The 17,794-nt window shown below is 37.0% G+C and overlaps 1 protein-coding gene across 12 annotated transcripts in view; it reads right to left on the reverse strand.

Annotated features, from left to right (window-relative positions):
- Positions 1 to 17,794, reverse strand: part of LOC139977171 (uncharacterized) — a 66,506-nt gene that overhangs the window by 48,042 nt on the left and 670 nt on the right. For 11 of the 12 annotated variants that reach the window (XM_071986397.1, XM_071986396.1, XM_071986390.1 and 8 more), the window contains exons 2-5: positions 16,434 to 16,506; positions 11,012 to 11,813; positions 1,102 to 1,372; positions 376 to 675 (exon numbers count right to left, since the gene is read on the reverse strand). In XM_071986397.1, the coding sequence (XP_071842498.1) occupies positions 376 to 675; positions 1,102 to 1,372; positions 11,012 to 11,813; positions 16,434 to 16,465 (1,405 nt within the window). In that variant the 5' untranslated portion in view covers positions 16,466 to 16,506. Of the gene's footprint in view, positions 1 to 375; positions 676 to 1,101; positions 1,373 to 5,652; positions 6,131 to 11,011; positions 11,814 to 16,433; positions 16,507 to 17,794 lie in introns of those variants that run through there. The other variant, XM_071986399.1, reaches the window with a different exon arrangement.

Consider the following 17,794-nt stretch of genomic DNA (forward strand, 5'->3'; position numbering starts at 1 on the left):
AGTTTTTTTGCCCAATTTCATCCTTTGAGACATATTGCAAGACACTATATCAATTTCAGGCGATTCAGAGAGGGTCGACGTGGAGGCCACTGTTGATTTGGCATGGATTGACCCATAAGTTATATTCATTATATCCCTAAAATATATTATATCTAAATATTATATCTAATATATTAAATATATTATATTTTCTCTTCATTATATCCCTAAAATATCCTGTAATCCACACATAATTTGTTTAGATAAAGAGTGCATTTTGTGTATTTAACTGTTTTTGAGCTATGAAGTCTTAAGTCAGGAATGTTCCTAATAACTGGCATGACACTTGTACCAGTGGAGTGTAAATTTTGTAACATACACATGAATTTACAATACCTTCATCTTGCGCCTTGATTTCGTCATAAAGTACCAAGGACTGGTATCCGTGTATCTTAGCTACTGCCTGGAGTAGACGATATTCCTCTAAAGGAGTCTCTAATTTGCTGACATCAGACGGATTAATGATACCCATCTCATCAATTGTCAGTAGGAAGGAGAGTCCTGGATTCTGACTGGAGATAACTGTGTTCTTGTTCTTATCAGTAACTTCAAAGTTATCACACAGTTTCTCTGTTATGGAAAATGTCAAATGAGCAGAGAGGCCGGCGAGGAATCTATCGTATTCAGTCTCTTGATCTGAAATGTTTAAGGTAAACATCAAGTTGAAGTTTCCAGTGTTGTTAAATATCCACAGAGATGTACAGGCATGCTGATTGCATGATACACATCATGGCACATGGTGAGTTTTTCCCACTTGTACACGATGTTTTGTTGTACACATTTTGGTTTCCAGCATATAGAATAAATCACCACCTGTGTTGTGTATTGCATCAAGTGGAAGCTTTCTGGGGGGTGGGGTGGGGGGAGGGGGAGGTGGTAGGGTGAGCTGGCAGGTGATAGTCTATCACTATCCATAAAGAGGTTTTGCTTTATCAAGGAAAATATGAATGATCGTTGAGCTATACTTTATGGAGATCAAGACCTCTCTTAGTTGCATTTTGAAAGTACAAGAGGTGAATCAAAATACAAAATTACAAAGAGAGCTAACGATTAGGGGCCTACCTCTTAGCTTCATGTACGTCTCTGTTAATACGTGAGTATGGTTGATTTTCAGCTCAGTGAGTGCATCAGTTAATCGATTCACATTTGAAGGGAGTATGAATCCTCTCTCTTCAAGGGCAAGCAGAAAGTTCTTTGAGTACGAGGGACTTGCAATAATGGTCTGCACTTGATCAGGTGGTAGTGAAAAGTAGCGGCCTAAATTCCCACAGTCAGTTTGGGTTAACTTTGAAGACAGTTCTTCTTTCAGATGGCTGAAGGTGAAGATGGATGCCTATGGAAGAGGGAAACAACAATAAATCCATTGATTTAGTAAATCTTTGCCAACTAATCACATCAATAACTTTCATTTAAGACTAGCCTTGGTCAGAAGATTTCTGAGATGTGACAATGTTTGAGATGAAACCAACAGTTCGTCTGAGACTTGAACTTCTGCTGAGCTCCACATAAGAGAGTAAGATTCTGGTTACTCGCACAGAAGATCCACACACTAAATGAAGTCAAAGCAGCTACGTACTTTAAGTATGGTGACAGCTCGATATACATAAGGTTCTATATTCATAAGGTTCATTGTTCATCAGGGTCATTATCCATAAGGTTCATTGTTCATAAGGTTCGCTATTTATAATGAGCAAAAGGTTCATTATTCATAGGGTTCGTTATTCATAATGAAAAAAAAGGTTCGATATTCATAATGGTGAAAAAGGTTCGTTGCTCATAATTGGTAAAAGGGTTCGATATTCATGATGGTGAAAAAGGCTCGTTATTCATAATAGGACGAAGGGTTCGATATTCATAATAGAGCAAAGGGTTCGTAATCCATAATAGACAAAAAGGTTCATTATTCATAATAGGAGGAAAGGTCCGTTATTCATAATAGACCTAGCCAAAAAGGTTCGGTATCATTCACAATGAGGAGAAGGACCCCCTTTAGGAAACGTACAAGTTTATGTCATTAATATGTCGAAAATGTAGGTTTTGCTGGAGGGGGTAGGGTGAAGCATGGTCTTGATAGTGTGTGGCTCATATTCTCTGCAAAATTATGCATCCGCCCACCATCTGGTGGTGAGCCCCCCATAGGACTGTTGTGCCCCCCCCTGTGCCCCCTCTAATAAAAAAGTATGTTAAGGCCACTGGTTGAACACTTTAGGCGTCCGCGAAAATGAAGGACGTCTTTTGCACTTGTATTACGCACTTCTCTCCTACTTTTTCACATTATGGATTACGAAGCCTTTGATCGATTATGAATATCGGACATTTTCTCCTTTTATGAATAACGAACCTTTTTTCCCATTATGAATAACGGACCCTTCGCTCCATTATGAATATCGGACCTTTCTTCCTATTATGAATAACGAACCTTTTTGTCTATTATGGATATCGAACCGTTTTGCCCATTATGAATATCGAACCTTTGTTTCCATTATGAATACCGGACCTTATGAATTATGATCCCTCTTTATTATGAATTACCAACCTTTATTTCCATTATGAATAACGAACCTTTTTTATCAAAAAAGAGCACGTAATGAATACGAACCTTATGAACAATGACCCTTATGAAGGGGACCTTATGAATATCGGGCAGACCCCGTAGGTATTGACCTCTAATCGGCTTAATGGGATACGCATCAAATATATTGTAAGGAAGGAAAGAAAATCTAAAGTTAACTGTGCGTGATCGCATTTGTTTCTAAAATCTTATTGATATTTATGTGAACTGACCTATGACCTCTAGAGCAAGGCTGCAGAAACTCAGTACTACTGATGTGCTAATACTTTCATGCTCAGTGAATCAGATAAGAAAATTATAGTAGGTGAACATTATTAATGGTATATTTGTTAACAGACATTTCAATGCACACAGTGTAATGTGCAAACGTAATGACTGATCTATACTACTTTACAGAATGACTTAAGGACAATATATATATATATCATTCATAATTTACAGTGCTTTAAAGCCAATTCTAACAAACAAAATATCGTCAAATGAGCACTAGCTATCTGCTCACTGAAAAAAGGCCTTTCAAACTTGATATGATTTCACAATTGTATAAGATACAGTACTTTCAAGCAAACAATATCTTTGCAACAGTTCAATCTAAGCTGTTTACACTTTTCTAACTCCATTGTCAAGGCTTTAATACCAGGTAAGAAAAAAACTGTCAGACACTTCCGGGCTACTAGTGGTATTACTGGTCACGTTTGCACAGAGCTCTCCAACCTTCAGATGCCTTACATCCTTTGTTTATTGCTTTACTGCCTATGCTTGCAAGCATTTCTGGAACCGGCAGTAGGTCAGGTGGTAACAGCAAAACTGTGGCACACCTATATGTAACCTTCTATCAGATGAGATGTTACCACATATGATTGATGCACCAAATTAAGCCATAATTGCCTCATAATTTGTGAATGAATTGCTTTGAGGCTACAAAACTTATTACATTCTGTAAACGATTCCATGTAGTACCAAGGGAAAATATTTCAAAAGCATTGCTCAAGCAATGTGGCAGAAGAAGCAAAACACTTTGCTGCTGTCAAGTATTACAATATATTAATACATATAGAAAGTGTGATGCATAGGGCTTCATTGTTTAAGTGTACATAGTTTACACTGAATATTTGTGATGTTTTACAAATTTATGAAGTTTTTGGTCCTGTTGGATGTCATCTACAGTAAACATGCATTAATGTGTGTACAGGGGTCTGTATTGTAGCCATTGTCTGTCATTTTCTAACAAAACTAATCTAGAATGTCCTCCAAGTTTGCTTTAGTGTATGTGCAGGGCTGTAGCCACAGTCTGTTCAAAAACATGAAATTTTATACTGCACAATGCAGTTAGAATGTTGGAAATGATAGACACATTTTGCATCTAACCCCTAACCCAAATGAATTATCCAAGGGGTGGACAATACTGTGTCTGAGACCCCTCTTTCAGGGGACAACAGACTTCCTCTCCCACTTCAAACTCTGGCTAGATGGCATTGTAAACTGCACATGTAAAGTTTAAGAAACATTGTTGCTTGTTGTACGCCAAATCCAACTGGCTGGAGTCTTGATTTTTTTTGTGTGTTTAGGCATCACATGCAGACACAGAAATACACCCACACAAATACACTTACAGTACTGTACAAGCAAACTTGAAATTTAATATAGGTTCCTGGTGCTTTCAGCATAGGAACTGAATAAGACACCAAAATGGCAAACTACATTAAGGGTTTGATGAAATAACTGCTTGCGAATCAAGACATTGCTTAAAATTACAAGGCTTTCACATATTTTGTCCCTGCTGAACTCAAATGACCTATGACCACGATCAAAAGATAAAGAGTTCACCTAATCAATTGAGGGATTTTGGTGTGCTAGACTACAGTGAGACCCATCCATGTTTCTCTTTCATACTGTATCATGTTTACAAGAATTTCCCATTTCTGACCTTTGACCTTCATGGAAGCAGGATTCATCTTATTACTAAACAAGAGCCCAAGGGCACTATGGTTCCTTGCCTATACTGTAAGGACTTTAGAAGCACTATCCTAAAATTGTTATTTCAGGGTTGAATATACACACATGATATTATTGCCTTAAATATCACAAATCAATGATTGGTCCTTTTGAGAATTTGTTGACTTTTGTTAGATTTGTTTATAAGACCTTTCAGAATCATCCTAAGTGTATTTAATAACTTTGGTTGCACAGGAGTCACCCCGTGGACATTTAAAATATGGCCACAAAAATTCAACTAAAAACTAATACAGGTCACTGATGGCACTATTCCATGGTCATGTGAGGTCAACAGAGGTCCACCTCTCAAAACCAAACAAAACCTTGACCTCTGATAACTTTGCGCATGAAGTTCGCACAGGGGTCAACCATAGACAATTTTGATCAGTTTGTAGATTGAGTTTTTGACCCATAATTGACCTTTGTTGACCTTGGATCACATGTTATGTTTGGAAACAATTGCTTAACCTATTCACAACTAGTCCAACAAGAGCACAAGGGCACTGTGGTTCCTTGCTTGTAAGGAATATTTACAAGGGAGAAGCACTGTCCTAAAATTGTTATGTTGTCCGATTTACACAGACAATACTATTGCCAAAAATATCACAAATCCACCGTTGGTCTTTTTGAGAACCTGTTGAGGACCAGGTGTCTGATATGAGCAAGAGTTGGCTCATGTGACAGAACTCACAAAATCATCCGAACTGTACTTATTAAGAATTTTACCAAAACCAAACAAAACCTTGATCTCTAATAACTTAGCACACAAAGATTGCAGAGGAGTCAACTTATGGACAATTTAGATCGGAATATGCCCACGAAAATATAAAGAATGGACTTGAAAGAAACTATAGAGGTCACTGGAGGTCAACCTGAGGTGAAAGGTCACCCAAATGCAGGTCGACTATTGGATTGTAATACCGTAACTCCCAACCTTGATGGACATTTGGTTCTTAAGTGATTGCAAAAATAGTAGTTTTTGACCACTAATTGACCTTTATTGACCTTGGATCACATGACTGTTATGTTTAGAAATAATCCTTTACCCAATTCACAGCTAGTCCACACATATCAATCATGTCAGCCCCTGCCAATGGTAGCTTCACAAGTTACTGCACAGAAAAAACATATATTGACCTATTATTGAACTTCGGTGACCTTGGATCACATCATGGTTATTTTGGAAAATGTGCCCCTACTTCATTCACAACTTGTCCCAATATATCAGCCATGTCAGACTTCGTGACTAGAAGTTGTTGCAAAAATTAGCATAAATTGGCAGTTTTTTGCACACAAGCAACCTTGAATGACCTTGGATGACCTGATGGTATTTATCAAAAATATTCCCCTTGATGATGTGCACTCTGTCCTAAAATTGTTATTTGTTCCAATGTACACACACACAACGTTATTGCTAATAAGGTATCAAAACCAACCTTTGACCCCTCATAACTTGAGAACCGGGTGTCCGATTGAAGCGGGAGTTCGTTTCCTCTATAGAGCACACAGAGCTCTATCTTACATCAATCTATTGACAAACTTTTTTTTGGGCTCTGCATCTCCTAAAATGAGCATATTTTTCAAAATTTGACCTTTGACCTTTTGACCTCACGGTCAGATGTAGTTTGACACACCGATTCCAAAAAACAACATGACAAGTCTGTACGACCATCCTAACTGTACTTATTTAAAAAAAAATGACCTCTGATAACTTCGCACACGAAGGTCGCACAGGGGTCAACCAAGGACAATTTTGATCGGAAGGTACTTTGGAGATCCGATTATGGCCACGAAACTTCAATGAACCAAAGAAACTGATAAAGGTCACCGGAGGTCAAACTGAGGTCAAAGGTCACCTAGATGCGGATCGACTAATGGATTACAATAGCGTAACTCCCAACCTTGACGGACATTTTGTTCTCAAAATATTGCAAAAATACTAGTCAAAGATCACCCAGATGCGGGTCGACTAATGGATTACAATAGCTAATTGACCTTTGGTGACCTCGGATCACATGACCGTTAAGTTTGAAAATATTCCCCTATACCATTTGCTTCTTGTCCCAAAAAATCAATCGTGTCACACTTTGGCACTGGGAGTTATTGCATTAAATGTCTGGAAATTAACTTTGACCTCATATAACTTCACACACAAAGGTCCCCTGGGGTCAACCCATTGACATTTTTGATCGGTGAGACATGAATATAGCATCAAAACTATAAAAATTCTAACATTTTTTCTTTGCCAATTTTCTCCCCCCAATATACTAGTTTTTTAACATTAATTGACCTTTGGTGACCTCGGATCACATGACCGTTCCTTTTGAAAATATACCCCTATACCATTTGCAACTTGTCCCAGACTATCAACCGTGTCACACCTTGGCACTGGGAGTTATTGCATTAAATGTCTGAAAATTAACTTTGACCTTGTATAACTTCACACACAAAGCTCACCCGGGTGTCAACTCATTGACATTTTTGATCCGAAGATACCTTTGATATCCAAATCTAGCATCAAAACCAAACATTTTCTTCTTTGCCCGTTTTCTCCCAAAATAAACACATTTTTTTCTAATGTGACCTTTGACCTTTTGACCTTGGTTTCAGATGTAGTTTGATCTTCTGATTCCAAAAATGAATACGACAAGTCTGTACAGCCATCCTAACTCCGACCGAAAACTTTGACCCCATTATAACTTCACACACAAAGGTCACACAGGGTCAAACTATTGACATTTATGATAAAAAAGGTTCCTTTGACATCTGAAAATAGCATCGAAACTGTAAAAATCCCCAAAGCACTTAAAGGTCACCAGAGGCCAAACTGAGGTCAAAGGTCACCTACATGCGGGTCGACTAATGGATTACAATAGCGTAACTCCCAACCTTGAAGGACATTTGTTCTCAAGTTATTGCAAAAATACTAGTTTTTGACCCCTAATTGACCTTTGTTGACCTTCGATCCCATGACCGTTTTGTTTGGAAACGACCCCTTACCCCATTCACAACTACTCCCAAAATATCAACCATATCGCAACCTGTCAATGGGAGTTCTTGCTGTTTTTAATATATTGGTTTTGGCATCTAACTGACCTTTGCGGGCACCAAAAACAATAGGGATCTTTCCCTAACTATGGGCTATCCACCCACCAAATTTGATCATGATACATCATTTCCTTATTGAGATATCTTGAACACAAGCCAAGTGTCACATACACATGTTTGTATTACATTCAGACCGAGAACCCCATTGTATTTTCCATTGTTCAAATCCACGTACCCTACCCTTAACAATACCCCACACAATAGAATTCTTCCGAGGACGTGGTGATTCTTTAGAAATCACAACCAAGGACCTGAAATTCTTTCGTTCAAGTCCTCGGTCAGATAGCAAAACAAACGCACACACACACACACGCCAAGTTGAATGCATAGGTTCCTTGCTTTGCAAAGAGCAAGGAACCAAAAACACTTAAGTTTGCAAACCACTCTACCATTCATCAAGACATTCCAAGCTGTCATTAGAGACATGCTAGAAGACTGTTAGAAATTAGTTACATTAATTTCAATACAGGTAAAGAGTTCATCTTTTAACTTTGCCCCAAATTCCTCAGGAGCCTAGTCAGTTTCATTGTGCATACCTTCTGTATATTACCTGTGAATGTATGAACTATGCAGGTTAGTTCTGTGATAGTAATGTGAACACAGAGTGGCAGCCCGTATTAAGTGTAATTTGGAATTGATTAGTATATTGATCTCCTATGATGGCAGAATGCACAAAGAATGTATTTATTATTTAGGAATTAATACCTGTAACAGCTATAGTGAGTCTACAAGTACAGTAATTACTAAAGTGTAATGTGTGTAAGTTCTGTATCATTTTAACTGAACATTGTTTAATAGCTGTTTACAGGGTTGATTATGGCACTTATATTCCCTCAGCCATAATGTGTGTATGGTTAAGTCCTAACCTACACTGAATTAATGTGAGAGAATTGAAAGTGCTTCAGGTTATTGGTCCAACGAGAACTCACATTGGGATATTTCTTAGTTTTATTATGTATTGCTGTGATTATGTCGAGCATTACCCGTCCCTCTAATGCACTCACATTTATTTTTCAGTTGGTATAAGTGTCGCCATTTGAGCTATGTTTAGATCCCATGATGCAATGCTACACTTTTACTAGTTGCCATGGTGACAGGATTTGCTGAACTTTCCATCAACTTCTAGGTTGAAAAATTTGTAGCAATATATTTAAGTAGATAGGACTGGGGCTCTATTAAGGTTTTGTTAGAATGTTAGCAAGTATTAGCAGCCCTAATAGTCACTCCTAATTGGTACAGATTCCATCAGACCAGATAAAGCTGATATTCTATGTGATATAGTCTCTGCTTTGTAGCCTACGTTTAGTAGAAGAGGTCGCTTAGGTACATGCAGCCTAAACAAAGGTGTTTGTTGCCATGGCAACCTGTTGTCTAAGTCAAAAGTTGCAAATGGGCCGAAGTGGTTAGAGTGCTACTTGTTGTTATTATTACTAGATGAGGGATTTCCCCGTTAGAGTTTACTGCAAAATTTCCCGCTCCCGAACTTGGCAGTCATTTGTTGCTGTTAATAAGCCAATGCCTTGTCAGGAGTCATTATAGCTAAGTATTGTGTGTTCATGTACGGGTATTTTAAAGGGCATGTTTTCATGGACTGCAGGGACATAAGTTTTTCTGAGCAAGTTTTCAAGACTTTTTTAAGTCCTAGTAACAATACTGTATTAAGGGTCTACACAGTTTTTATTATGAAAGAAAATTTCAGAGGATTTTGCCATTTATTCGCCTTGTACTGTATACATGTGTTGCTATGAGAGGTTTTGCTACTTCAATCCTATTAAATTTCTTCTCATTTTTTCACTAAATTTATTCATATTGCCACAAAATAGCAATAAGTGTGCCCTTAGGAGATGTTTGTATGCACCAAGCCCAAATATGTTTCTACTGGAGGTCTAGAACTGGTCTACAGTTTTTGTAATTCAAGAAATTTGAAAGGAGTTTGGAATTATTTACACTGTACTGTATGTGTTGCTATAAGAGGTTTTGCTTCAGCTTTCAATCCTATTAAAACTTTCTTCTCATTTTTTCTCTAAATTGATTGATATTGCCACAAAATAGCAATAAGTGTGCTCTTATGAGATGTTCGTATGCACCGAACCCAAATATGTTTTATTAGAGGTCTACACACTTTTTATAATGCAAGAAATTGCAGAGGATTTTGAAAATTATTTGCCTTGTACTGTATGTATGTGTTACAGTGCTACTTCCATCTATTAACATTTTTCTTCTCATATTTTCCCTAAAATTATTGATATTGCCACAAAATAGCAATAAGTGTGCTCTTGGGAGATGTTTGTAGGCACCAAGCCCAAATATGTTTCCATTGGAGGTCTACAAAGTTTTTCATAATGCAGGTAATTTTTGAGGATTTCGGAATTGATTCACCCTGTACTGTATGTATGTGTTGCTATAAGAAGTTTTGCTACTTCAATCCTATTAAAATTGTATCCTCATTTTTGCTCTGAATTCATTCATATTGCCACAAAATAGCAATAAGTGTGCTCTTAGGAAATGTTCGTATGCACCGAACCCAAATATGTTTCTATTGGAGGTCTACACAGTTTTTTATAATGCAAGAAATTTCTGAGGATTTTGGAATTTATTCGCCCTGTGCTGTATGTAATTGCTATGAGAGGTTTTGCTACTTCAATCCTATTAAAATTTTCTTCTCATTTTTTCTCTAAATTTATTGATATTGCCACAAAATAGCAATAAGTGTGCTCTTAGGAGATGTTCGTATGCACCAAACTCAAATATGTTTCTATTGGAGGTCAACACAGATTTTCATAATGCAAATAATTTCAGAGGATTTTGGAATTTATTCGCCCTGTGCTGTATGTATGTAATTGCTATGAGAGGTTTTGCTACTTCAATCCTATTAAAATTTCCTTCTCATTTTTTTCTTTAAATTTATTGATATTGCCACAAAATAGGAAAAATTGTGCTCTGAGGAGGTGTTCGTATTCAATTATGTAGGATTACCTAATATTAACAAGCTGGATTGTGTACTGTGAAATGAAAAAAATGGCACTAATTCATATTTGATATGAAACTCCCTATAGTATTGACTGTGTATTTCTCAATCAGCAGTTTGAAATTTGCAACAAAATTTCAACTAAAGATTTGAGTCCCAAATTTCATATTATTTCCAAGACTTGCAAAAACAGTACAAATAAACGTAATCTACAGAAATGTTCGCAGTCACTGATACCTAACTTGGTAGTTTTACTAGCCTTTTTCATTTATCTAGATGTAAAATAAAATTCCTATGTTTACCTTTTTACACTATCCTACTGTACTTACTGTGCTGTATACATCCAGTATTCCTTCTATTGTTGTTGCAAACATAAACCTGTTTACATCGTTTATCCTGATTCTAATCAACGACTCATTAATAACTCGGAAAGTAAACAATGTATGATTCTCAGAGAGAGAGTAAACAACAACAGCATCAACAGGGAGAGACCAACATGATACAAACACCAGACCAAACTCACTGCTTACAGTGATACTGTATGCAGATGGGTAGTCTGGTGTGTTGTATTCATGTAACATCACTCCCTCCATGTTGTATCTAATGGCTCTAGTATTCCTGAGTGTAGATATAAACAGATTATCTCCATAAACTGTTATATCTAAAGGATAATCACTTACTAATCCTTCCAAGGTGATTGTCTTGATTTTATTTAAACTAAAATCAAACACAATCACCTCGTTAGGAGACAAACCAATAAATATCTCTCCCTCTCTGACAGTCATACACTTGGCTGGTCCATTGCGTAACTGATCACTGTGTGTGGGTATGTCGTCTGTCTTGATATTGAAGACATCCAACTGATCACCACACACAGTGACTATACGAGCATCATCCAAGAATGAAACACAACGAGGCCGCCATCTTGAAGGATTCTTAAATTCTATAGAATAAAACCGAGTTATAAATTGCGTCGAAGAATTAGGAATATTAAATGCAAACAGGTCTATGAATGATGTCCCTGTAACTTCGTTGTAACCGCTAACAGCAACTTTGGTAGAATCCACCGTCACATCTTGCAACTCCCAGCCGACTTCACCGGTAAACCTGGGCAACTGCGTACGATGAACTCTTTAATAAACAAGGCAAAAAAAGTACAATATTAGGTCAAGTTTACAAGGCCGTGTCCATGGTAACGGAGAATGTTGTCAGACACTATGCATATAGTCGCTGGAAAATGTACCTTTTCATAAGAAAAACAAGAAAATAACGGAAGCTGAAGCATCCTCCCCCAATACTAAATAATAAACAAAAAATAAAGAAACAAACAAACAACTAAACAAACTAACGGATCGAGTATATTTTGCGAACATGTTGAGAGGAATTTCGCCCTAAACACGAGCTCTGGGATATGGAAATAGCTAGTTTATTTACATGATTGAGTGTATCAATTCATAGGACATACAGTATAAGCGATTGGCCCGTAAGACGGGCTTTCGTCGAGCACCCGGATCACGGGTGAACATTATGCTGTGATTTATTAATTATTAAAATTAAGAATTAAACAAACAATAAAATAATTGTGGATCAATGAGACGCGAGGGCTTAATTAGGTTACTCAGAAGCTGGTGATTATGTTTATTATATTCTCAGGCTGACCCCACCCTGAGCAAATTATAAAAAAAGAAACAATTAACAGGAAAAATGTACAGAAGGCCAATTTTAATAAATTCTAGACAACTATATGATAAGCAAATGAGCAAACAACTATAAACAATCAATTAACGGATCGAGTATGTTGAGAGGAATTTCGCTCTAGATGCGAGCTCAGATCTGTACGTTACGTGTGAGGCGATCCCATACAAAAAAAAGTCCTGCATAAAATCCTGCAGGATCCAGCTGCGGGCCGATTTTATGCAGGATTTATGCCAGGATTTATGCAAGGATTTGGCAACATCCTGCATGCTTATGAAGGATTCCTGTACATGCATCATCGAATCCTGCATGCATATGAAGGATTCTTGTACGTTTGGAAGGAATCCTGTTACATATCCACAGGACTTTTTTTTATTATTATATATACAGGACTTTTTTGTATGGAATTGGCACGTGGAACGGGCTTTAATTTGTAGAGCGCCTGGATCACGGAAAAAAACGGTACGGTAACGTTATGCTGTGATTTGTAGGGGAATTATTAAACAAACATAAAAATGTTAGGCGTGAGGGCTTTAATTGTTCCTTGTAAAATATGCACTTACCCCGTCCCCCACCCCCCTCCCAAGGTAAGGTAAGTCAATAATTAAAGAAATGAAAAAAAGAATGACAGGAAAATTCGAGTCGATGGCGCTATAGCAATTAGTATGCTGGATTAATAAATGTAAATAAAGCGGTAATGTATAATAGATGGCGGGCTTCCACAATTCATTATCAAATCAAGTTTTACACCCTACAAAGCGGCCGCAAGGTGCTTTTCACAGTAGAGGACGTCACATTCTTATAAAATATAGGCTTAAATGTAAGGATATATCATATAGAAAGTGCATTTCCATGACCAAAAGGCCCGCTTTCCTACGCTTATATCCTTCACAAAGAAGCACATTCAGAAGGGAATTTCAAATATTACGAGTATTGTAGTGAATTACCAAAATTTATGATATTGCCCATGTACGACGTTAATCTGTTCTCTAAGCTCCAAACCCGAAATGCGAACCATATAAGATTTGTGGAAGGGGTCATGCGTAAAGGTCCATGTGGTTCAATATAATATGGATATTTCAAAGACATATAACGGTTGTATATGGCATGAGAAATGCCTATAGGTAACTTATACTTCGTTTAAAAAATCTACAGCTCTTCATTGTTCACTAATCAAATCAAAACATACAAATACCACATTTATACGACAAACTACATTAATGGTACGTTAATGGTAAATTATAAACTTGGCTAATCATTCATAGATAAACTTGGCTTTTATCCGTATGACATCTATTCAATAAGATCAATAATAAAAGTAAAATGATACATTAATCTTTGATTGGATCACACGGAGCATACATTCAACCAATCAAGGGGAGCGGTGGGGCAATCACACCTAATTCAGGCTGGTTTTACACCCCTTGAAGGGTGTTGGAGCGGTGCGGTTTGTCTCTTGGTTAGTATTTCAGCACTTGATTGTGTTCACGAATATCAAATCGGAATTACAATTAAATGAAACCACTACCTTATAGTACCCTAAATGTAAAAGTAATTCCTTTCCCTCACATTTATTGTTTTGCTTGCAAGTCTCTGCGAAGGAATTTCTCACACTTTAACAACTTCCGGTGAATTCGTCACCCCCCCCCCCACCAGGGCTTTAAACAAATTCCGGTGATATGAAACAGGAATGATCCTCTTAAGAAGAAATAACACCGCGGCGTAAATAATTTGGTACTTAAGGCGGATCCCAACGAAAATAAAATAACCTTGCACCCATCCGCCAACGTCAACGTAAAAAAATCCAAAAAAAATCACTTTCTTAGCTACGTACAGTTACAATGAAATACGTCTCCTCGTACACCCACCAAAATGGTAAGTAAAGCGAAATAATATTGGGGGGGGGGGGGGGGCGGTGGCTCCTTGCTATTACGCCACTTAAATATTTCAAAACGCTTCAATTTCTGAGGGCTTGGCCCTCTAAACCCCGCCGGGCCTCTTTCGAATATATATTGACGGTTAAGCAGTTAACATGATGATTCTTTTAATGTAAATCAATGAACCGGTTATCAAGATCCCGATGTTTCTTTGACCGATTAGATATTTTCTGCAGACGCCGATGAATCGCTAGCAAAAAACAGAGGGGAACGATAAATTGTACCGTATGCTACGCCCCTTAGCCATTTCTCTGTCTAAGCTAGTGAAGTTAAAGAAAGCTGCCAGTATCTAAGTCTTGTCCGTCGCCAATAGATGGAGCTACTTATTTACCTCAGAGATGACTTTTTTCTGCATGTTTCTAGTTACCACCATTTCCGTCTGCACCATAGCAGTCAAGGCACTGATGTATATAGTGACATGGATATACAACGGTTTTATGTACTTATATACGGGATAATCCTTCTAGCTTCAGTTTCAAACTTCGACTGGTTTTGAATTTCACTTGTTAATGCTGTTTGATATTCTTCTCTATCGTGAGGCTTCCTTTAAGACTATATGCTGTCGGGAAACGATGCTTTGAAAACGAGCTTATTGCCGCCAGTGTCACATGTATAACTCACAAGAGAGTGAAAACGGCTGTTTACATTTATTAGCAAATGCACTGCCTGTAACTATGAAATGTATCTCAACAGAACAACCTCACACACACAAAAACTATAAGACTTCCCTTTGAATTTCAAAATATATAAATTCCGCATTTTTCCTCATTATTTCTAATATTCATATTACACAGCCTCAAATACGAGGGCGCAACCCTCTTGCTTCATTATGAAGAGAGATAAAGAATTTAAAATTAGGTTTACGGCCGCAATAATGAATTCTGAGATTTCACCAGTGAGTAATACTATACTGTATAGCTCTGTGCGCTAACTATACCTGTTTGTTTCTACACACGGGCGAGTCCTGAATGAATCAGTGACATTGACGTCTTATTTAGAATGACCTTCGACCTCATAAAAAGCAATATATTTGTACTGACCCAGGTGAATCTACTTACAAATTATGAAGTTCATTTAGGTTGCACCTCTGGAGTTATGGTGTTAACATGATTCTCAGACTTCCATCACTGTTAACCTTAAACGATCTTTGACCTCCACTATAAATAAATAATGATTCTTGTATACTCACTAATATGGATCTCTATACCACACATTCAAGTTTCAATATTTGAGGCATTGTCATAAAATTATCAAACGTTGACCACTATTGACCTCACATGAGCTTTGACCTCAACATTACAAAGTGCTTTATTTGTACCAACTAAGGTAAAGTGACTTACAATGTATGAAGTTTTAATTTTGGAGTTATGTTAATAAAATTATGTGTTGTTATTATTATTATTATTATTAATACAAGGTTTCAATATTTGGACCTCATAACTACATAATACGTTTCTTGAACTACTTAAAGATGGATTCACATACGACGTATGAATTTCATCTAAACTTTAATTTAGAGTGTTTACAAGGTTTTCAGACTGTAACCTGTGTTGAACTCAAGTGATCTTTAATCTCCATATAAAACAACAAATTATTGTACTAAGTAAGGTAGATACACACACCAAGTATTAAGTCCATCCGAGCTTGAAGTTGACCTTCTTGAGTTATCTCGTTTATAAGGTTTTCAGACTTTGACATCTGTTGACCTCGTATGTCCATTTGCATCCACCAATTTCAATTAGGTTCTTTTACTAACTTAAAGACAAATCCATATACAATGCATCAACTTCAGCCATCATATACTTTTTGAGTTATTGTGTTTACAAACAGTGTTGCATACACACAGACGCACCGGCACAAATACCCACACACGACAACAACATCAAATAAATTCCTTATGCCTCCGGCAACTTAAAGAAAAAAGAACTGAGGAAGAAATGAACCGTCGCATCGCTGAAAGGAACACATGGATACATTTATGACATATTAGAATGAAGCAATTGTGAAGTGGGAGATGGGTGTAACCTTCAGTCTAAAGAGAACGGGAAATGAGGGACTTAAGATGGTAAATGGGGGGGGGGGGCACATAAAGCGGGTTACTAAAGAGGGTATTACTTACGGTGTGATGATGGGATGCTTCGTAATGTCCATCTTCTGACAGATTACTCAAAGTTGCTCACGATCCTGCTCAACTAAACCGAAATAATAATACTAAATTAAAGTACAATACAAGTGCAAAAATGTTTGTATCTTTCAGTAAGCAGCATTGTACCTTTAACATATACGGGTTGGAAAACTATGTGCATAAATAGGTCTAACATACTCACAGCGTTGTTTGTTCTATGAAGACATGTTCAAAAGGCTACTTTCGGAACACACAATTTGGATACAGGGTTTCATTGATGTTGAGAAATATACAGCATAAAATAAGTGCGTCCCAGAAGTGATTTAATCTTTGGACGAATTAATGTGTTCAACTAAGTACAGTCAAATTAGACTATATTTAGTAGAAATATCCTTTTTTTTTAAATGTACCTCAAATACAGATTCAAATGGAAGGCTATAATAAATAACTAGTATGATGTACATAAACAAAATAGTGTAACAGTAAGAAATAGTGATGCAAACATGTTAGTTCTCTCATTGAGATTTCCAATAATGAAGTAAGTATTTTACGAGTTGACAATAGGCCTACATTGCAAGAGCGTCAAGAGGAGTCTACAGTTTTTCATCTGAATCGAGGTTGACCACTCACTAAGAGTGAATGCTTTTATTATGGAGTGATATGTAAGCTATAGTAATAACGCTACAAGAACTTCACGCTTAAACCTGATATACTAATATCATTCCAGTTAAAGAATATTCCCATAGCTGAACTGAAGTTCATTGTCTAAAATAATTACTGGAAATCTTAATTCATCACAAAATTTGATGAACGTATCTGGCAACAGTTCTATATTGATTGTGTTTCTCCATGCAAAATGTACGAAAACAATACAATAAGTAAATACTTTATGAAATTTAATAATGTTAGTTAACATTATATATCAGGAATATAAAGCTTGTCAAGATCATCTGCCATTATGAAACACATATTGCTTATAATGATCAGGAAGTTGTTAACGTACACTTCCTGTAGTAGAAACGGTTTATAGGTAAAGGGCATATACATTGAAATAACCATATCTAACGTTAGAAGCAGTGTATTAAGATGGTGGTCTCAGTTAATTAATACTATAGACTATCTTTCTCAAGACTTACGCAAAAAGAAACGTCTAATGCAAGTAATTTGACCTAGTTTCGAATGAGGTGTAACAGAAGTGTTAAACACCACCATCGATTCCAGAAACCCCAGCTTGCTACCGTCGGTAATTAGACACTAGTGAACAGTCAGTACATACAGCTGCGGTCAATACCCACAGCACAGTGTACAAACGATACAGCGATGGACATCTCAGGTCCAGCTAAAGATAACAAGGT

This window comes from Apostichopus japonicus, chromosome 12 (genome assembly GCF_037975245.1).
Source record: "Apostichopus japonicus isolate 1M-3 chromosome 12, ASM3797524v1, whole genome shotgun sequence".
In the NCBI taxonomy this organism is placed as follows: Eukaryota; Metazoa; Echinodermata; class Holothuroidea; order Aspidochirotida; family Stichopodidae; genus Apostichopus; species Apostichopus japonicus.